We start from the raw sequence: 24,224 nt of genomic DNA, 5'->3' as shown, positions 1-24,224 counted from the left end.
TGAGGCATCAGACGCAAGTTGGCCAGACATCAACATGAAGTGACCATAAAAAAGAACCAAGTAAACTAGAAGACAAAGTTATCACTTCCATACCCAGACGAAAAGGGTAGTCAAGATCAAACAGAGTAACCAGACGGTGTCAAGAATACATAAGCTCGTCTGAAGTCCACTAATCACATTGAAATAAATCATACAAGAAACACTAGAGGACATCAACGTTAATAAAAATAGGCAAGCATGCATTTACAAGTCAAAGTTGAGTGTGTCAGAGAAATGACACCAACTTTTCAGAAAAAGACAGCACCGCAACGACTAAACTGCTGAGGAAAGTACAAATATACCTAGATCATGATTAAAATCAGATACCAAAGTAATCAACTGCAAAAAGAGTCTCCACGAATAGAAGCAAACATTTAATGCAAGATCAAATGCATTAAATGAGAAGATTTTCATGAACATGAAAAAAGCCTCCATCTGCAACGACACGAAGCTACGCTCCAACGAAAAAATTCAAATTCAAACAACGGGCAGATTTATCAAAAGCGTATAAGTATCAAGGCCAAGAAAAAGGAGGTGCAACAGAGAGAAAAAAAAACATACAATACGAAAAGAAAAGAAAGTCAAGAGCACAAACTATTTTCCCTCTCAAAGTATTTCCTGTATACCTGTGTAAAAACTAAGATAGTTTATCTTAGTGAGTGTTGCTAATAGTTCATCCTCTCTACAAGAGTAACTAAACACTTAGACACTTATCCCTGTAAAACTAAGGTTACGCACCTTAATGAGTGTAGAAATTACCCTATCCTCTCTGAGATAGTTATAAACACACTCAATACCCTCAACTGCTGTAAAACCTGAAGAGGCTGATAGAAAGAATACTTGTGAACCAGAAATGGTTGATAATACTAGCGTTGGTGAGTGAAGCTGACGAACCAGGAGTGGTCAAGAATACTTGGAGAACCAGAAGTGGTTAAGAATACTAGCGTCTAGTTGACGAGCCAAAAGTGGTTCAGAATACTTGTAATCCTTTGTGATTAGTGGAACCCTTCTGCGGAAGGAAACTGGACATAGCTCAGATTGAGTGAACCAGTATAACTGTCTGTGCATTCTCTCCGCTTTTTCAATATTGTTTACTTTGCTCTTATTCTATTTCATTTTTCAATAAAGCATTAGACGAAAACATACTTGACCTTGTTGAAACTACTTTTACTAGATGATAAAGTCTTCCAGACGGAAAACTAATTTACTTAACCTTTTAGGTTAAAAATCAGTTTTACTAAACAAGAAAACTCACTAGACAAAAAAGTCTACTTAAGATTTCCAACCAAAATTTCTCTTGCAAAATAACTTTAAAATTTTCCTTCTAACACGAACACACACATTCAACCCCCCCTTTTGTATGTATTTCCGCTAACTTCAGTTGGTATCAAAGCTTGACCCCTTGGGTTAAGCATCTAACACTACAGGGGAAACGATCATGGAAAATGAAGGACAAGCCATAAACCGACCACCCCTATTCAAAGGAGAAAAATATGACTACTGGAAGCAAAGAATGATTACATTCTTTGATGCATGTCATATAGACATGTGGGACATCGTTGAGAAAGGAAACTACATTCCGCTAGATCAAGCTGGCAACGATAAACCAAGAGCACAATGGACTGAAGAGCAAAAACAAAGATTTATGTTGAACTCCAAAGCACGCAATGCGCTCATGTGTGCTCTGTCTGAGGAGGAATACACTAAAGTTCATAGCTTTAGAAGTTCCAAACAAATGTGGGACACCCTAGCTCTAACCTACGAGGGGCCCCTAGAGGTAAAATGCAACAAGCTAAGCTTGTTGGCACGTAAGTATGAACTTTTTGAGATGGAAGAAAGTGAATCCATACAGACTATGTTTGGAAGATTCCAAACCATCGTCAATGAACTTTCCTTCCTTGGTAGAACTTATGATAACTTTGATCATATTGACAAATTACTTTGTAATTTACCCAGGAAATAGAGACCACAAGTTACTGCTCTGAGAGCATCCAAAAATATGGAAAAGCTCTCACTAGAAGAACTCATTGGACTACTTAAAGTCCATGAGTTGGAGTTGGAACAAGACGATGCTGGAAGGAAATAGAAGTCTATTGCATTAAATGTGCAAAAGACAAAATCAACACCATCCTCCTCAAAAGCCCTAAGGATCAATGATACGTCCGATGAAAGCTATAGTGAAGGAACTTACAACACAGATGATGAAATATCCTTCCTGTCAAGGAAGATTCATTCAATGATGAAGAAAAAGGGAGGAATATGATGGAGAAAATACAGTAGACCTCTCAGAGAAAAGGCACAACCATTGTGCTATGAATGTAAGAAACCTGGACATTACATAACGGAATGTTTGGAAATCAAAAAAGGAAAAGAGAAAGAAAAATAAAAGAAGAAGTTGATCCCCTAAAAAAAGAAGAAAGCCATAATGGCCACCTAGGAGGACCTCGACACAACATCGTCTGAAGGAGACAAAGAAGCAAACATCTGTCTCATGGTAAACGTAGATTCATCATCAGAATCTGATAATGAGGAGGTAACTGAATTTGACCTCAAAATTCTTGAACATGCATACGATCAACTTCTATCAGACTCAGCAAAGATTTCTACAGCATATAAAGCACAAAAGAAAAGAATTTTGGAATTACTTGAAGAAAACTGTCTAGTGAAAAATGAAAATACAAAACTTCTTTCAACTTCAAAAGATTTATTGAGGGTAATTTAATAATTTTTATAAGATTTATTGAGGGTAATTTAGTAGCCCAGAACGGGCCGTTCTCAAACTGGAACGGGTCATTCCAAACTACTAAAAAGACCTATTTTTGGTTACCTAGAACGGGATGTTCCAAAATTGGAATTGGTCGTTCCAAACCGCCAAAATGCCCTATAACCCTACTTGGGAACGGGCCGTTCCAAATATGGACATTGTGTATTAAAACGCAAACTCAGAATAGGTCATTCTCATTTTTAGAACGGGTCATTGCAGAAGGTAATTTTCACATGATGAAAAGATCTAGAACGGGCCGTTCTGGATCTAAAACGGGCCATGCTGGCCACTCTTAAAATCTATAAATAGAGCACTCTGACACTATTTTTGGACACACTCTCTGGTGACCAAGGAGAACCAAGAGAAGGAGATCAGCCAGATTCTGCTCTAGCTTCATCTTCTGCTTATCCAGGTAAGGGGGGAGTGAGAAACCTCGCTCGGGGCGTGGGAATAATTGTTGGGTAGTAGGATTGGCCCTCAATCCCTTGCCTGATGCATGCTTCTAGGAACAAACAAAATATGAACGTTTTCTGTTTTGCCATCTGATTATTCTGTTGGGTTTCTTGTTGGATGTGATGTGTAGATATGTGATTGATTTTGATAATGAATATGTTTTGATATGAATTAGAGTGCTTTATGGGTTCCTACGGGAAACCCTATGAGAAACAGGCAAAATATGAATGCTTTCTATTTTACTTTCTGATTGCTCTATTGTACTCTTTGTTGAATGAGATGTATGAATATGTGATTAATTTTGAAAACAAATAAGCTTTGATATGAATTAGAGTGCTCTGTGGGTTCTTTTGGGAAACCCTATGAAGTAAAATTAGAAATATGTTCTATGGATGATTTGAGGCATTATATGTAAAGTTGATGATGGCTTCATGTTTTGGATAAGTTCTTGGTATGATTTATGTACTATTTTGATGTATATGATTACGAGAAGTTTATTGTATGAGACTATGTGATTATGATGTGAGAATGTGAAAGGTGAACATATGATCTGTGATATGACATTATGAAATAATGTGACATGAGATATGATGAGATGTGAAATATGAAATGTTAAGTCAATGAAATCGTGAATGTGTGACATGCATCATTTGCATTTATGAGCTAACCAGGTGTACCTTGGATCACCACGTGATGTAACAAGCTAATCAGGTGTACCTTTGGTCACCAAGTGATGTAACCAGCTAATCAGGTGTACCTTTTGGTCACCAAGTGATGTAACCAGTTAATTAGGTGTACCTTTGGTCACCAAGTGATGTAACAAGCCAGGTGTACCTTTTGGTCACCAAGTGATGTAACAAGCTAACCAGGTGTACCTTGTGTCACCAAGTGATGTAACAAGCTAACAAGGTGTACCTTGGGTCATCAGTGATGAAATGATGAGAAATGTCATTATGAGACATGTGACTGTAGACCCCTAAAATTGTCCGGGTCGGAAATAAGACTCAAAGACTCTCGAAGACCGAAGGAAAGTCAGCCGGAAGGACTCCTGGAAGACCCTAGGATGATTCTTTGTAGGTCTAGAAGTCTTAGAGTAGCTTAGAATAAGGGTGTGTGAGGATTGGAGCTCAATACGCCCTCCTAGAGGTTCAGTACGGCCGTACTGAGCCATTTGAACTACAATACGGCCATAATGAAATCAATACGGCCGTACTGAAGTTTTTGAACTTCAGTACGGCCGTACTGAATTCAGTACGGCCGTACTGTAGTTCAAAAACTCAGTACGGGCCGTATTGACTCCTTAGGCCGTACTGCGCCTCAATCCTATAAATAGGACGTCATTGGCTCGTCCTTCCACACATTTGGAGCATTTCTCCACCCTCTGGCTGAGTATTCTTGGGTTTTTGAGCTATTCTCTGCCCTAGAAATCTCTCCGAGAGCTGATCCGACTAAGTTCTTGAGTTCACGAGCCTTTAGCTTGAGACTCGAACAAGTCGAAGGGAAATCTCTTTGATTTCCATAGTTAATATTTATTTTTAGGGAAAGGAGCGAGTGAACGTGTAGTGGGAAGGAGCGCCAAAAAGCCTCCTAACTCCTTTTTGAATATATAAAAGCCCGCTTCGAAGGTTTCTTTCCAAATCCTTTCTTTTACCGCTTTCATTTATCGCTTTTTGATTGTTGCATTGCACGTTTAAAGCTTTCATCATGTAGATAGTTTACTTATAATCGTTCTAATAAATAGGGGTAGTTTAGTAATTTTACGCTATTATTTATGAAATAATCCGTCATAGGGAACCCGAAAGGGGCGTTGTGGGGTGCTAACACCTTCCCCACACGTAATCGACTCCCTTACCCAACTCTGGTTGTAATGGCCAAAGTTGATTTGCGAAAAATCAATTGCCTTATGTCTTTTTCCAATGTTTTGAGTAAAACATTGGTGGCGACTCCAAGAACCCCTTTTTGCGAAAACCACTAATCCATGGAGGGTCCCGTTTGGGATTAACACGGATTGGTGAGAATCATTTAACAAAAATTGTTAGTTCGATGAGGTCTCAGTTTGAGAATAAGTCGTTCTAACAATCCATCATTTCTCAAAACTAAAAAAGAGTCCAACCATCGTCGCGAATGCCAATGTCCGTTTCGACGGGTGGCGACAAATGGCGACTCCACTGGGGAAGCCTCGAGAGTCAGTCCCATTTAGTGATGGATTATTTCTAAAATGATAGTTTAAAATTACTTCATTACCCCTCGCTTGTATGATAATATGTTTTACCTAATTGGCTTTAATAACTGTTGGGTGTTTAAATTTTCGCAATCGTTTGAAATATAAACTGCACACGAACCTTTGCACACAACAGTTCCCTCTATTCCCGGGGGCATGAGTGGAAAGCCATAGGGAGTGGATGTTAGTACGGCCGGTTGTCGAATGGGTCTATAGGTGCCCGTAGACCGTTGTCGGAAAGCATTACTCAAGGTGAAAACCATGAACTCAAGTCCGACAGTGCGTTGGAGCTTTCCATCGACTTACGACGAGAGGGATTGGGTCCCTATAATGGGGGCACCTTGGGGGCCTTAGACCGGTGAGAACAGTTAGAACCTCCTTGAATATGCACTTGTCTGCAGGATACCCCTACCTCGTGATTCGCTCGTGACTGTTCGTGGATGAGTGAATTGTTTGTGTATAGGTCTATGTGACATTGTTTGTGCATTAATAATAAACCTCGTGATGAGGTCTAAGAATAACCCCCATGCATGAAAAATGTCATGACATGAGAGGAAAGACCATGCGTGAAAATATAATGAAAGTGAGGAGCATGTGCATCATTACCAATAAGACATCATGCATCCTCATAACCATTCATTTTAGGCTCACCAATACCCCTTGACATGAGTGAAAGAGACCCGTGACTATTTAGATTCTCCGTTAGGGGAGAGATCATAAGTCAAGGAGGGTGGTAAACCTCCGTCTTAAAAGGGTAGCACCTTAAAGATGGAAGGTTATCAAGCTCATGTCAAGAGTGTATTCATTCCATAAATAAACTAATTAGATTAAGCATTCATTTTAGAAAGTGGCTGGTCATCTCTCTGTCCTCACGCGCGCGCAGAAACTCAAGAAGATGGACGCGTTGGAGGAACAAAATAGGAAGCTTACAGCCGAGCTCTCACAGCTCAAGGAGCAAATGGCGCAAATGATGGAACTCATGCGTCACCAAAACATACACGGGGCTCAACACAGTGACCATGAATCCCATCATGAGGAGGAGCAAGAGCAAGAGCCTCCGCAAGCTGTACCCCTTGGGGCGGGGATTACAATTAGAGAGCCCGAGATTTCAAAGGAGCAATTCCATGCTCTCGAGGACCGGCTGAGGGCTATGGAGGGGCATGATTTTGATATCAAAGATGCCGCCGACATGTGCTTAGTGAGGGACATCCAATTCCCTCCCAAATTTAAAGTGCCCGATCTCCCAAAGTATGTGGGATCGACTTGCCCCAAAAGTCATCTCACCATGTATTGCCGAAAGATGGCTGCATATGCCACTAATGAAAAGCTCTTAATCCATTGCTTCCAAGAGAGCTTGGCTGACACCGCACTCAACTGGTATATGCAGCTGGATGGGAATCAGGTGCTTACATGGAAGCAGTTGGCCGAAGCATTTCTCAAGCGCTACAAGTATAACATCGACCTAACACCCGATAGGTCCGATCTTCAAGCCTTGAGTAAGAAAAGTGATGAATCCTTTAAGGCGTACGCCCAACGATGGAGGGAGTTGGCGGCACAAATAGAGCCCCCGCTGTCGGATAAGGAGACGGTGTCCCTGTTTATAAACTCGTTGACCGGTCCCTATTATGACAAGATGATAGGGAACACGACAACGCTCTTCTCGGACATCATCACCATTGGAGAAAGAGTGGAACAAGGGCTGAAAAGTGGGAAGCTAGCTAAGCCTTCCCAATCATTTGAAGCTAACAAGACCTATAGGAAGAAGAAGGAGGGAGGAGTCAACGCAGTAACTATTTCTTCATCTTCCTCCGCTTCGAAGTCGGGAAAGTCACAGTACAACCCTGTGAAGAAGTTTGATAAACTTCCGACCACATATAGCGACCTCCTGCCGAAGCTAGTGCAAGCTCATCTTCTAGCTTACATTCCACCAAGGAAAATTGATCCACCTTACCCCGATTGGTACAATCCGCAAGACAAATGTCTATACCATTCGGGGGCACCGGGGCATTCAACGGAGAACTGTAGAGCTCTCAAATATAAGGTCCAAGACCTTATCGATGCTGGGTGGATCACTTTTGATTCGACAGCGCCCGACGTGAGCAAGAATCCTCTGCCGAAGCAGGAGTAGAGAGAAGAGCAAGCCACGATAGGGCCCCTCCACATTTTTCTTTTCTTTTTGGGACTCGTGATCAGTACCTGAGATCATGAGATCCTTTTCATATAAATAAGGGTTTTTTGTACAGTTTTTTATACATATCAATAAAGAGGCATTTTTCACACATCATTCTCTCATTTATTCTTTTCTCTCTTTCTCTCATTAACATTAATAATTCTAAACCAAAAACAGAACCGATAAAACAATTATGTCTGTGATTGTTCGCTCCGACCGGGATCCAAAAGTTGAGGATGAATGGGTTGAGTTGGACAGTGATGAGGAGACCATCTCTCCGGATCTGCAAAGACTGCTAGATCAAGAAGCTCGTCTACTCCAACCGTATCAAGAGAAATTGGAGACCGTGAATTTGGGGCAGGGCCAAGAGATAAAAGAGGTCAACATTGGGACCCATATCAGTAATGAAATAAGGGCGCAATTGATCCAATTGTTAAGGGAATATAAGGACATATTTGCATGGTCGTATCATGATATGCCCGGTTTGGACTCTAACATCGTCGAGCACAAGTTACCGTTGAAAGAAGGGTTTCGACCCACCAAAAAAAAGCTCCGACGAATCAAGCCCGAATGGTCTTTAAAGATCAAGGAGGAGGTAGAAAAGCAATTAGACGCGGGATTCTTGGTTGTATCTCAGTATCCCGAATGGCTGGCTAACATCGTGCCAGTCATTAAAAAGAATGGAAAGGTTAGAGTTTGTGTTGACTACAGGGATCTGAATCGTGCCAGTCCAAAGGACGATTTTCCCTTACCGCACATCGATACACTAGTGGATCATACAGCCACGAACACACTCTATTCCTTTATGGATGGGTACTCTGGGTACAACCAAATCAAGATGAATGTGGAAGACCGCGATAAAACTTCCTTCATTACACCCTGGGGCACTTTCTGCTATAGGGTGATGCCTTTTGGACTCAAAAATGCGGGTGCCACCTACCAACGAGCGATGGTGATGTTATTCCACGACATGATCCACAAAGAAATCGAAGTATACGTGGACGACATGATCGCAAAGTCGAAGGACGAAATGGACCATATCCAATATTTGAGAAAATTATTCAACCGGCTTCGCAAGTATCAGCTTAAGCTAAATCCGGCTAAGTGTACTTTCGGAGTTCGGTCGGGTAAGCTTCTCGGGTTCATCGTCAGTAAAAAAGGCATAGAGGTGGACCCCGATAAAGTGAAGGCAATAATGGAAATGCTTCCTCCTAAGACCGAGAAAGAGATAAGAGGATTCCTCGGCAGGGTGAACTATGTCGCAAGGTTCATCGCACAGTTGACTGACACGTGCAAACCAATATTCAGGCTGTTGCGCAAGAATCATTCCGAATCTTGGGATGAGGATTGTCAACAAGCTTTTGATAAGATCAAACAGTGCTTGGCCAATCCACCAGTATTGGTGCCACCTGTCGAGGGAAGACCATTAATCCTCTACTTAACCGTGCTTGATGAGTCCATGGGAGGTGTGCTAGGACAACAAGATGAAACGGGAAAGAAAGAACGAGCCATCTACTACCTGAGCAAGAAATTTCTCGACTATGAAACCCGCTACACGCCGTTAGAAAAGACGTGCTGTGCGTTAGCGTGGGCAACACAACGGCTCAGGCAGTATATGTTTAGGCATACTACTTGGTTGGTTTCCAAAATGGATCCAATTAAGTACGTGTTCGACAAACCAATAATCACTGGGAAGATTGCCCGATGGCAAGTACAGTTATCAGAGTTTGACATCATACATGTCACACAAAAGGCCATCAAGGGCAGTACCCTATCTGATTACCTAGCACACGGGCCGACCAACGACTACCAATCCCTTCAGCATAATTTCCCCGATGAGGATATAATGAATCTACAACATGAAGAGCCTAAAGATGATGCGTGGACCATGTATTTTGATGGAGCCTCCAACATGCTTGGACGAGGGATTGGCACAGTGCTAATCTCTCCGCAAGGAAAATACATTCCCATAACGGCAAGACTCAACTTCGATTGTACAAACAACATGGCTGAATACGAGGCTTGCGCGTTGGGAATCCAAGCAGCCATCAACAATGGTATCCTAAAGCTTAAAGTGTTTGGTGATTCGGCCCTAGTCATCTACCAACTACGAGGTGATTGGGAAGTCCGAAATCCTAAACTGATACCATATGTTGAGCACATCAAAGATTTGACACATCTCTTCCAAAGTGTCGTCTTTGAATACATTCCAAGGGAGGAGAATCAGTTTGCCAACGCTCTTGCTACGCTCTAGTCGATGTTCGCCTTGGATAGTGAGCATGAAATGCCCATCATCAATATCCGGCGGCACGATAAGCAAGCGTTCTGCCTTCTGATAGATAAAGCTGTCGATGATCGTCCATGGTTCCATGACATCAAGCAATATTTAACAAAAGAGGAATATCCTGATGCGGCCAACGATAATGACAAGAAGCATATCCGAAGAAGGGCCATGGGATTTCTGTTAGTCGGTGAAACCCTCTACAAGAAAAATTATGACTCGGTCTTGTTGAGATGTATAGACCGAGTCGAAGCTCAAAATATGATCAAAGAAGTACATGAGGGGGTTTTCGGTACCCATATCCCCGGGCCTGCAATGGCTAAAAAGATCCTCAGGGCGGGATACTATTGGTCGACCATGGAAAGGGATTGTTACCAGTACGTGCGAAAATGCCATAAGTGTCAAGCATACGCCGACAACATTCATGTCCCACCGACTCCACTCAACGTATTGGCTTCACCTTGGCCATTCGCAATGTGGGGCATGGATGTTATTGGACCCATCGAGCCGAAAGCATCTAATGGACATAGATTCATCCTTGTGGCCATTGACTACTTCACCAAATGGGTAGAAGCGGCATCGTATGCTCATGTGACCCGAAAGGTGGTAACATCCTTCATCAAGAAGAACATTATATGCAGATACGGTATTCCCGATAAAATCATCACTGATAATGGATCTAATTTGAATAACAAAATGGTGGAAGAACTGTGCCAAGAATTCAAGATCCAACACCACAACTCTTCCCCATATCGGCCAAAGATGAATGGGGCAGTCGAGGCAGCCAATAAAAACATCAAGAAAATAGTGCAAAAGATGGTTGTCTCATTTAAAGACTGGCATGAGATGTTACCCTTTGCTCTTCATGGTTATAGGACTTCAGTACGCACATCTACAGGAGCTACTCCATTCTCCCTCGTCTATGGGATGGAGGCAGTTCTACCTGTCGAAGTCGAGATACCTTCTCTAAGGGTAATCATGGAAGCAAAACTTTCCGAGGCAGAATGGGTTCAAAGCCGATACGACCAGTTGAATCTTATCGAAGAGAAACGGCTGAACGCCATATGCCATGGTCAAGCCTATCAGAGGAAGATCAAAAAGGCTTTTGACAAGAAAGTCCACCCTCGAGTCTACCATGAGGGAGAGTTGGTAATGAAGAAGTTGCTACCAGCTCAAAAGGACAAAATCGGAAAGTGGGCCCCGAATTACGAAGGACCATACGTGGTGAAGCGAGCCTTCTCAGGAGGAGCATTGATCCTCACGGACATGGATGGAGAAGAACTTCGATACCCAGTCAACGCTGACGTGGTAAAGAAGTACTATGCTTGAAGACGTTGCTTGCATAGGCCCGCTAGGATGAAAACCCGAAAAGGGCGTCCTAGGCAAAAGTTAGGGCAAAATAAAAAGCCCGCCAGTACAAGGGTATTAGGCAAAATAAAGGCGAATTTATCCCCGCTAGGATACGTCCTAGGCAAAAATTAGGGGCAAAAGAATAAGACACAAAAACAAAGCAAACAACGATCACTTGAATCGAAAACCGAAAGGCGGTTCAAGTGATTATCTTCTAGAAGCAAGCGTCTTGCAGTGTCTACATTCCTGGCTCAGGCATTTCACCCGAAGCAATTAGGGGAACGTAAGAGCAACAATTACAGATATAATTGTTAAGCCTGATGTATATAGCCTACCCTGGCCAGCCATTCTTCAGAAATTCCTTTTGTGTATCTTTCTGTAAAAACATTTGTGAATATCAATAAAATATCTATTCATTTCTCTTCTCTTGACCATGTGATTATGCCTCTAAATTGGTGTTTCTTAAAAAATTGTACGAAATTCCTTTAATAATCGGTCAATAAAGAAAGTTGGAGGGGTTCCTATAAAATCCGTAATCTCCTGCGTAAGAGGCTCACAGAAATCCTCCCTCACGTCGACGACAGAAATTCCTCCAAGAAGAGGAGGGTAGGGAGAGCCATTCATTTTTCTAAAAACATTAAAAAAATGATTAAACTTGCATTTTGTGCATCACACACACATTAGTTGCACATTCAAAGACCTTATCATGAGGCAGTCGCATAAAATAGAAAAATAGGAAAAATTTCTTGTGTATGACAGCAGCCAACAGAAAAAGCCGAAAAATCGACAAAAAAGGCAAAAATTCAGAAAATCCAACAATCGTACAAAATAACTGAGCCTAGAGAGGCTTGCCGAAATAATACTCCCCAGAGACATCTCAGCTTGCACTCTTGGGCCGAATTCCCAGTGAAAGCTATCAGAGCAAGATCAGCAAGATTCCCCAATGGAAGCATGATCATCCAAACAAAATATCCGAGTCAAAGGACTTAGACTTCCTCAGTGGAAGATAGCTTTCCAACTCGAGCGACGAGTGAAGCTAAGCCTGAAGAGGCTTTCTAAATAATACTCTGGGATACATAAGATCCTCAATCCCCATTCGCCTACTCAGAGGCACTCCTTCAAAAAGAGAAAATCTGAAAAGATCAATAACCATTCCCCAAGCGGAATTCGGTATTCAGCTAAACACCGAACGTCAAGATAATCCGCCTAACAGAAGAGGCCAATCAAGATCAATACGACAGAATCCCCCAGCGGATAACAGCCTACGCAGAGGCAACAAAACCAGAAAATCAAAAAAGTCACCCGAATAAGGATAACCGGGATACTCCACCAACGTCGAAAGGACGTCAGCCAATCATAAGGCATCGCTCACCTCAGAAAGAGCATCTTTGTGTCTGCATCCCCAAGGAATCAGAATTTCCCCAGTGGGCACCAACTACGCAATGGAAAGTTGGGACACAAGAACCTATGAGTAACTGCACATCCCCTAGACGGATCCCTGCGTTATCCAGCCCTCAGCGGCACCAAAATCAAAAACAACCGTCGAAGCAGCATCGTGGACTGTGGAGACAAAATCATCACAAATCCCTGGAGAGGGCAAACTCACGCTACCAAAGTGACCAGAAGCACGGAGGTATGCAACCCTGGGGAGGGCAAATCGCAGACCCTGGAGAGGGCAAACTCACGCTACCGAGGTCGTCAGAAACACTGAGGTATGCACGAGCCTGGAGAGGCGACGACTAATACTCAGCTACCGACATCGTCAGAAACACGGAGGTATGCAACTGCCAACGTCGTCAGAAACACGGAGGCATGCAGACCCTGGAGAGGGCAAACTCACGCTACCGAGGTCGTCAGAAACACCGAGGTATGCACGAGCCTGGAGAGGCGATGACTAATACTCAGCTACCGACGTCGTCAGAAACACGGAGGTATGCAGCTGCCAACGTCGTCAGAAACACGGAGGCATGCAGACCCTGGAGAGGGCAAACTCACGCTACCGAGGTCGTCAGAAACACCGAGGTATGCACGAGCCTGGAGAGGCGACGACTAATACCCAGTTACCGACGTCGTCAGAAACACGGAGGTATGCAGCTGCCAATGTCGTCAGAAACACGGAGGCATGCAGACCCTGGAGAGGGCAAACTCACGCTACCGAGGTCGTCAGAAACACCGAGGTATGCACGAGCCTGGAGAGGCGACGACTAATACTCACCCTGGAGAGGGCAAACTCAACCTGGAGAGGCTACTCAACAATTTTCCCACCTGAAGACACTACAAGTCGGAAGGATGGCTTACTCCCTGGACAATTGGGTCAACTCCTTTACTTGTCAACCGTTACACCAAAAAAGTCGTTCGACTAAGTAAAGGGGGGGCAGCTGTAGACCCCTAAAATTGTCCGGGTCAGAAATAAGACTCAAAGACTCTCGAAGACCGAAGGAAAGTCAGCCGGAAGGACTCCTGGAAGACCCTAGGATGATTCTTTGTAGGTCTAGAAGTCTTAGAGTAGCTTAGAATAAGGGTGTGTGAGGATTGGAGCTCAATACGCCCTCCTAGAGGTTCAGTACGGCCGTACTGAGCCATTTGAACTACAATACGACCATAATGAAATCAATACGGCCGTACTGAAGTTTTTGAACTTCAGTACGGCCGTACTGAATTCAGTACGGCCGTACTGTAGTTCAAAAACTCAGTACGGCCGTACTGTAGTTCAAAAACTCAGTACAGGCCGTATTGACTCCTTAGGCCGTACTGCGCCTCAATCCTATAAATAGGACGTCATTGGCTCGTCCTTCCACACATTTGGAGCATTTCTCCACCCTCTGGCTGAGTATTCTTGGGTTTTTGAGCTATTCTCTGCCCTAGAAATCTCTCCGAGAGCTGATCCAACTAAGTTCTTGAGTTCACGAGCCTTTAGCTTGAGACTCGAACAAGTCGAAGGGAAATCTCTTTGATTTCCATAGTTAATATTTATTTTTAGGGAAAGGAGCGAGTGAACGTGTAGTGGGAAGGAGCGCCAAAAAGCCTCCTAACTCCTTTTTGAATATATAAAAGCCCGCTTCGAAGGTTTCTTTCCAAATCCTTTCTTTTACCGCTTTCATTTATCGCTTTTTGATTGTTGCATTGCACGTTTAAAGCTTTCATCATGTAGATAGTTTACTTATAATCGTTCTAATAAATAGGGGTAGTTTAGTAATTTTACGCTATTATTTATGAAATAATCCGTCATAGGGAACCCGAAAGGGGCGTTGTGGGGTGCTAACACCTTCCCCACACGTAATCGACTCCCTTACCCAACTCTGGTTGTAATGGCCAAAGTTGATTTGCGAAAAATCAATTGCCTTATGTCTTTTTCCAATGTTTTGAGTAAAACATTGGTGGCGACTCCAAGAACCCCTTTTTGCGAAAACCACTAATCCATGGAGGGTCCCGTTTGGGATTAACACGGATTGGTGAGAATCATTTAACAAAAATTGTTAGTTCGATGAGGTCTCAGTTTGAGAATATGTCGTTCTAACAATCCATCATTTCTCAAAACTAAAAAAGAGTCCAACCATCGTCGCGAATGCCAATGTCCGTTTCGGCGGGTGGCGACAGTGACTAGCGCCACATGCATTTATGAGTCGAGTCCATGAGATCATTGCATTGATGATTGATTGTGCATGTGTTACTGTTGTATGTATAATTTGAATTTGTACCTAAATAATGTGTAGCTATGCCTGTGCTTGTATGATTTGTGTGTGTGTTGCCTAACTGTTATTTCTACACTTGGAACCGAGTGAGATGTTTCTCACTCCCTTGTTATTTTTTTTATGTGTTTAAAATTATGTTGCAGGTGATCATCAGCATGAGGATGTTGGTGATGAGGCTTAGGCTTCAGTTGGGCATGCTCTGATAGGATATGTGACATCGGGGCATAGTTAGGCGTAGTTAGGATTTCATTATTATATTTTGGAAGAACTCATGTTTTATTTTTTTCGCATTTGATCATGTTATAAAGTTGATGAATGTGAATTCTCTACTCTCATCTTATTGGAATTGTTGTTTTAATTCTAAAGATTTTTAACTCAATAAGACGTTCTTTTTATCATTATTATATATGTATGTTGGGGTAGAGGGTGTCACAATTCACACTGGGAACAAAGAATTGTGCAATGTCATAGACAAAAATAGATGGTTCCACCAACTTACGGAATGTGGGCACAATAGATGCAACAAACCTTATTGATAAATAAAAAAGAGAGGCAATAGACGTAGTTGGTGCTACAACTTGGACTGGTGCGAGGGCATCTAATTAGACTTTGGAGAAGGAGTAGCTTCGTAAAGCGTCATCTAAACAATAGACTCATTAGTCTGAGTTGGTCAGTGACCTTCATCTACATCAAGCAATGGTTGTGTAGATGAAGTTCATAGTCTATGTCCAATGCAGTCAGATGAAATTGTGGTAGCGATCATGTCTTCCATAGATAGATGTAATGTTTCCTCAATCATTTTAGCTTCTTTAGTGGCCAACTCTTCATCTTTTCTTCTTTGCTATTTTGCCTCTAGTTGAGATAGAGTTTTAGCACTTTTGAATAGTCTTTGCTCCTTCCTTGTGGTTAAAGGCTCAACGAGACCTCAAACCAAACTTCTTTTCTTAAACTTTAGGGGAAGAGGTGCTTTAGATGGTTGTGGTGGAGGTGTTGGTGACTTAGGAGTGGGTGTTGGTCGAGAGAGATGGAAAGATATTGGTTTATCATTTGAGTCAAATGAAAACTCTTGGATATGGATACGAAGTAGTTTGGGTACAAGGGATTTTATTTTTATTTTTGGTGGTGGAAAGGTTTATTTTTGGGTTAAAGGAAGAGTTGGTTGGGTGAGAAGTTGTGGTTGAGGGTGGCTTCCAATGGTGCGATGGCTAGTTGTGGCCTTTTTCAATGGAGGTTCCTCCGAGGGCTCTATCTTCACTTCCCCAATGAATATCTTGACTTGAGGAAACAAATAGGCAATCCCATTCACTTCAAGGTGGTTGCAATGACCACACCACCCTCTTTCCCTGTTGCGAAGCTGGTGGTGTCCAAAAAAACCTCCTGGATGATCTTTGTAAAGAGCATCCCATAGGGAATAGGTGCTTACTTATTGTGTTCCTAGTCTCGCTATCTAAGATAAGACTTCTAGTGGTTGTAAACCAAATTGGGTAAGATGATCTTCATTCCTAGGTACAAATGATACAAGCAAAATCTATCCATATCAGAAACATTATCCTTGGAACTAAACATGGGGATGAATGTGTTGAACAACAGATTGTGGAATAACTTGCACAAGGGATTTAGGTTGGACGCACAAAGATACTTCTTTAGCTTCATCTTCTTCGTAGGGCAAAGGGTGGAGTACAACATCACGTCCATGGTGCCTAGTGTGATGGTCGCCTCCCAATCACCAAAGTAAGACACCTTTTTCTTTCTATACCCAAAGACAGTTGTTACGATGAGAGGATTGATTCTCATGGTGCTCTAGTCCACCTCTCTGATGAAAGCATGAGCCTCCTATCTTGCTAATGCCCAAAAGTACGATAAGAAACATGAAACCAATCACATTGTATCTTTGTGAACGTGGTCCATCCAACCCTATCCAAATAGTACTTCACAAGATACCTTTCATCCTAAAGCTTCTGTACCACGATGGTTTTCCCTAGAAGAAAGATAGACTAAGGGCGTTCTTCCATGGAAAACTTCTTGTCAATGTGAGTTGCTTGCATCTTTGGTGTCATTTGAAGTTACATTATATAGTAAATGATAATTTTTATAATATTAGCAGTTACTATTTTATAATATTATTTTTAAGAGGAGGATTCAAACGACACCAATGTAACTTTTACTAAGTATTACACTGTTTAATAACTTTATAATAAATGTGAATTTTGTAAATCCAACCGTTAGATTGAAAGTTCATATCACTTTATATGTTTATATCAAATTTTGTTAAAATTGAACAACAACCTGAAGGTAATCAAAGTGTTCATATTTTATTATATTTTGAAATGTATATATTACGTCAATTTTATTTTATAAGAATGATGTATCAAATCATCTTGAATTAATATAAAATTTTGTATATATGATCTAAGAGTAAATAGCTTCTAATCTAACAATTGAATTTACAAAATTCACATTTAATATAAAGTTATTGAACGTTGTAATACTTAGTAAAAGTTATACCGATGACGTTTAAACACTCCTCTATTTTTAATAATGAAAAATAATTAATTAGACTTTTATCAATAAAATGAGTGCAAGATATGGTTAGTATGTTCATATATATATAACAATTTTTGGATAATTGACCATTGTAGGGTTTTTTTCTAAAATTAATTATGTAAATTTTGAAACTATTTACACCTTTGGGGTTGTTTACTATAGTGTCGTCGACACTAATGCCATGTGTAATTTTTATTTTTAGAAGCCATGAATGTAACATCTCTAATTTTTCTACTAATACTACGGATAATTATTATTTATTTTTGTATTTATGAAGATTATTTCCTTATAATTATTTTGATTAATTAAATGGGTTTGATTGAAGTTTTAAAGGTTTTTAATAATAATCATTTATGAAAATTATTTTGTATAATATTATTAATTATGATATTTTGTTATAATTATTATTTGAAGAAAATCATGTTTTAAATTATATTGATATTTTATTTTAATTTGATATACATATATATATATGTATGTTATGTTATTTATTTATTTATTAGTAATTCTGGATTTTCATAACTCCGGAACGAGCCGTTCCAACTCGGGCATTCATGGGTAAAATTTTAACCTAGAACGGGCCGTTCCACTTTGGGAACGGGCCGTTCCGGATGTAGTTTTAAAGAACAAAGTACTAACTCAGAACGGGCCGTTCTGGTTTTGGAACGGGTCGTTCTGGGAGAGGCTTTTGTACATGTTCTATGTGCCCAGAACGGGCCGTTCCGGATTTGGAACGGGCCATTCTGGCCAAATCCTGATGCCTATAAATGTGTTCCGGCACTCCAGAAAAAGGCATTTTTCACTTTTGAACCTTTTTCTTCTACACTTTCTGGAGACCAAGGGGAACTCGGGGGAGGAGATCCTGCTTCAGTTTCATCCCTGTTTATCGAGGTAAGGGGGGAGTGAGAAACCTCGCTCTGGGTGTGGGATTGTATGCTGGGTAGTGGGATTGGCCCCCAATCCTGTATTTGTTGTATGCTTCTTTATGAGGAGTTTTTCCCAATTATATTTGTTTCTTCTATTTGCTCTTTTTATATGTAAATAAATATATGATTTGAGATCTCTGTGGGTTTCTATGGGAAACCCTAAGGGAATGCATTGGTGATTGTAAGAGGAGATTGTTTAAAGAGTAATTATATGAGTAAATTATATTATTTTAAATGTTTATTATATGAATTAGAGTGCTCTGTGGGTTCTTGTGGGAACCCTATGAGAAACAGGCAAATTTTAAATGTATTATGTTTTACCTTTTGAGTTTTCTGTTGTGTTCTTTAATGTTTATAGAGTGTAAATAAGTGTCTAATTTTGAAAATAAACAAGTTTTGATATGAATTAGTTTGCTCTGTGGGTTCCTGTGGGAACCTTATGAGAAATAGGCATATTTATAATATTTTCTGTTTTACCTTCTGATTGTTTTGTTATATTCCTTGTTGTACGAGATGTATGAATATATGTTTACTTTTGCAAATAGATGAGTTCTGATATGAATAAAAGTGCTCAGTGAAAATTGTGATAATGCCAATGTGATGATGAAATGTAATGAAGAGATGTGATGATGAGATGTGTTGAGACATGATAATGTGATATGAGAAAAACATGGAGTCTTGATTGAAATGCATCATATGCATAAATGTTTTTAAGGGTACGATATGGAATACACCGCTAGAGAAGGCCCCCTAGTGTAAAAGCTTTGGGGATTAGTCCTTGGGGATAGCTCGGTTTGGAAGTCCCAATCTCGCCCATTGTGTGCATGGGATGTATCTTGCGCAGCTTAGCTATCCCGATGAGACTCTGGTAGTATATCCTTCTAGTGAGAGTGTGCAGAGGGTGTGACCCGGCATGTACTCCTAGACAACTCTTCGTGTATTGCTAGCGGCAATATGCCATGTGATGTTTTACTAGTGTCACATGCATGATAATGTGAAGTCCGTGTCCATGCATGTGCATTCTTATTATTGAATGATGATAAATTACTAATTGTATTACTTGGATGATTGGATAAGTTATTGCTGTTGATTGATCTATGAGGTAACTGTATTATTTGTGTTTGGCTATCCGGCGTGCGTTCCTACACCGTGAGCCAGAGTGAGATGTTTCTCACTCCCTTCTTTTGTGTTGTTTCTCTTGTTTGATATACAGGAGACCTTTAGCAGCATGAGGCTGAGGATGTGGACGATGGAGCTTAGGCTTCTATGTGGGTTTTTGCTCTGATAGGACATGTGACATTGGGACATAGACAGAATTAGAATATGACATTGTTTATGATTTATTAAAGTATATATTTTGGAAAATTCAATTTTTATTCTTTGTAATTTTATTTGCTATTTGGATTAAGGACTTGAATGTGAATTCTCTACTCACATGATTATTGGAATTGTCGTTTCAATTTTAAATATTTTTTTTATCCAATAAGATATTTCTTTATTTATTTATTATTATTATTATTATTATATATATATATATATATATATATATATATATATATATATATATATGTTGGGGTAGAGGGTGTCACAATGAAAGCCATGTTGTAAAAGTCCCCACAACCGGTAGCGCTTCAACTAAAGTTGCTATAGCCAATAACGACAAAAACCAACTTAATGTTATATCTACGAAGTCGTTACAGGTTATAGCGCCAAAAATTAAAAAAAAAATATAATTAAATGAAGTCTTTATAGTCTATAACGACACCAGTTAATTATTTTTTTAAAAAAAATTATTTAATAAGTATATAACATTTATAAAAAAAAATTAAATTTATTTAATAATTTTTAAGACTAACATAAATTGTTAAAAAATAAAGAAAGAATAAATTCATTTTTGAATTGAATTATTTAATATAAGAAATATAATTATAAAATATATTATATATATATACATAATAAAGTAAGTAAATTTTTTTACTAATAGAAAAATATAAATTTTTCATAAATTATTAAATAAATAATTTTAAATTTATAAATATTAATTAAATAAATTAAACATAAAGTCGCTATTTTCCCTAATGACACATTTGTCTTTTAAAATTTATTTTATATAATATGTAAACATATTAAAATTTTTAAAATTTTAATTTATGCTTTAAAAAATGATTGTAAAATAATTTGAAAATTTTAAATTTAGGAATAAATAAAAGTTTTATTTGTACAAAATCATTATAGATTATAATGCCTAAATTTTTTTATAAAAAAATAATTAAATAAAATTGTTATAGGCTGTAGTGATACTAATTAATTATTTTAAAAAAACATTAATATAATTAAATTTTTAACATATAGCATTTGTCAAAAAATTAAATTTATTTAATAATTTTTAAGAGTAACATAAATTGTTAAAAAATAAATAAAAAATAAATTCATTTTTAAATTGAATTATTTAATATAAAAAAATAAAATTATAATATATATATATATATAATTGTAAATATAAACATAATAAAGTAAGTAAATTTCTTTATTGCAGTAAAATATAAAATTTTTAAAAGTTATTAAATAAATAAATATATTTTATAAATATTAATTAAAAATATTAAACATAAAGCTACCCTCTTTAGCAACACATTTGTTTTTTAAATTATTTTATATAATATGTAAACATATTAAAATTTTTAAGATATTAATTTATGTTTTAATTTATTTAAATTTTTAACATATAGCATATTTAGAAAAATTAAATTTATTAAATAATTTTAAAGTAAATATAAATATAATAAAGTAAGTAAATTTTTTATTAGCAGTAAAATAAATTTTTCATGAATTATTAAATAACTAAAATTATAAAATTAATATTAATTCAATATTACTAAATTTAATATAAAAAAGTTTATTTATAAAAAAAACATTATGCAACGATGAACATGCAGTACCTCCTTTTTTTTATTACACGGAGTCGCTATGGGTACTGTACTATTCGCGTCAAGGCGTTGAGTTTGAGCTCGGCACTAAAGCACTGAACGATATTGGATAGACGCTACGTGACATTAGCCAGAGCAAAGGCCCACTGTCTATTCAGCCGCGACCAATCTCAGGCCCAGATCAACCTTACCCTCGCCTAAGATGAAAACCCTAATTCACATCAAGGTACATGCACTATATATATGAGACGTCTACACTATCAAATACTAACTTTAGCATCAGAGTCTCTTTTGCAGGTACCACTCCCACCTCGGAGCAGCCGACATACCCAACGAAGGAGGCTCACCAATCTTGCCCAACAGATCGCCCCTCTCGACCGATCTCAGGTAAGAACATTTGGCACCCACCGTGGGGCCGATCAAGAATTCTCTTATCGGCCACGCTTATGGTTTTCACCTGAAGCCATAGCAGAAGAGCAACAAACAAAGCAGAGCAACAAGCATCCAGGATGGAAGGAGAAGCGACCTTACGACGGTTGGTCGAGCAAGTTGAACAGATGCAGCAACGGCACACCGCCGACTTGGAAAACATGCGCACTCGACATGAGGCCGATCTGGCGGCGCTACGAGCAGAGAACAAGTGCATTCAGGCTCAACTCCACCAACAGCCCCCACACGTACCTCCTCAACCAAGCAATCACCACGTAGAGGAACACCAATCGGTCTCTCCACCACTGACAACACCTAGAGCACACACCCACCGGTTGGTGACACATCGATCGCGTGCACCATCACAAAGATCGGACCATGAAGTTAGCAAGCACCAACGTTGGCTCAGTCACAACGAGCCAATGTCCGCCGCCACCCCTTTGTGGATGGCATCATGGAGACACCTCTCCCCTTCGGATGGAAACCCCTAAACATCGACAGGTATGACGGGTCCACCAATCCTGACAAACACATAGATCTTTACATCACCCAACTAAACCTCTACACCAACGATGACGCCATCCTGTGTCGGGTCTTCCCGGCCTCACTGAAAGGATCGGCACTCGCCTGGTATACCCAACTACCGCCAGGGTCGATCAACAACTTTGACACCTTGGTCAGGCGATTCATGGCACAGTATGCAACAAGCCGACCCCACCACATCACCTCGATTGCCTTAGCCAACCTTAGGCAAGGCGATGACGAGCCACTGCACAAATTCGTGGAGAGATTTTCCAACATCGCCATCAAGATCCACAACCTGAACCCTGTGGTCGCCCTACACGCCATGCTCATGGCGCTCAAGCCGGGTCCCTTTGTCGACAGCCTTTGTCAGTGACCTCTCCCGGACATGGATGAGCTATGTGCCCGAGCTGCCGGATACATCCAGATGGAGGAGCACACAGCATTCCAAGATCAAATCCGAGGAAAGTCACAGGGGAAGCAAGACCACGGTCACAAGGACAAGATGAGAGTCTCCAATGACAACCAATTCAAAAAGCCTCGGCAGAATAAAGGTGGGAAGTATGACTTCTACACCCCCTTGAACGCACCTCGAGTTCATATACTAGAGGAAGCGAGTAACACCGACCTGATTACCCTGCCACCACTGGGGCACAGAATAGTGCCGACAAATCCAAGCATTGTCGATACCATAGAAATTACGACCACACAATCGAGGAATGTCGAACACTCAGGGATCGCATTGAGGAACTCGTCCAAGGAGGACACCTCGGACAGTACGTCCAACGATCACAATCTCATAGGGGAGGCTACCATGGACATGGTCGCGGAAGAGGATGAGGACGGGGCTCCAATGCCCGGACATACCAACCCTCTAGATCCCAGCAAAACATCAGTGGGGCGGTGTAGGCCGAGGTAAGTCATGACACATGTAACACTCCCTTATGCAGAGTTATCAATACGATTGCAGGTGGCTTTGCTGGGGGCGGTTCAAGTAGTTCGGCATGCAAAAGACACTTGCACAGTATCAACAATGTCCATGTTGACACCTCAGCCCCGCCACGCAACACACCACCAATTACCTTCACGGATGACGACTACGTCGGCATCTGCCTAAACCAAGACAACCCCATGGTCATTGCTATTGAAGTAGCCAACTAGGAAGTCCACAAGACGTTGATTGACCAAGGAAGCTCGGCTGACATACTATATTGGCCAACGTTCTTAAGGTTAGATATCCCTCAGTCTCTCATCCAACCTCACACAGAGCCCCTAGTCAGTTTTGCAGGTGAGTGTGTCCACACTCGGGGATACATAGAGCTGCTAACAACCTTTGAGAGCCCCCTAACTCAAAAAGAATTATGGTCAAATACGTCCTCGTCGACGCCAACACGTCATATAACATCATTATAGGTAGGCCGACGTTGAACCAACTTGGAGCGGTGGTGTGCACCCCGCACTTGACGATGAAATTTCCCGGGGGCAATAGGTAGATAGTCTCCATTAAGGCAAATCAGAGGACAGCTTGGTAATGCTACGCTGAAAGCCTAAAAACTTCATCACTAGTAGCGGAGCAACATTGAGATGAACCTACCACCGTAGCTCACATAGCTCAGGCTGAAATTATCGACCTGGATCCTAAATCGAAGTCCCACGACAACCGACCAAGCCCCATTGATGAATGTCGCCACCCGCCGAAACGGACCTTGGCATTCGCGACGATGGTCGGACTCTTTTTAAAGGTTTGAAAAGTGGTGGATTGCTAGAACGACTTATTCTCAAACTGAGACCTTGTCGAGCTAACAATTTTATTAAATGATTCACCAATCCATGTTAATCCCAAGCGGGACCCTCCATAGATTAGTGGTTTTCGCAAAAGGTAGGGTTCTTGGAGTCGCCACCAATG

General features: G+C 40.4%; 1 protein-coding gene across 1 annotated transcript; it reads left to right on the top strand.

The window, feature by feature from the left end:
- Positions 1-1,477: 1,477 nt before the first annotated feature.
- On the top strand, positions 1,478-2,002 carry LOC145949890 (uncharacterized). The gene has a single exon (XM_083060791.1). It carries the CDS (start codon positions 1,478-1,480, stop codon positions 2,000-2,002), a length of 525 nt encoding a protein of 174 aa, XP_082916917.1.
- The last annotated feature ends 22,222 nt before the right edge of the window (positions 2,003-24,224 follow it).

The sequence above is a fragment of the Cajanus cajan genome, chromosome 7 (assembly GCF_000230855.2).
Source record: "Cajanus cajan strain Asha chromosome 7, NIPB_CcT2T_4, whole genome shotgun sequence".
NCBI lineage: Eukaryota > Viridiplantae > Streptophyta > Magnoliopsida > Fabales > Fabaceae > Cajanus > Cajanus cajan.
This window is presented reverse-complemented; position numbering and strand designations above follow the sequence as displayed.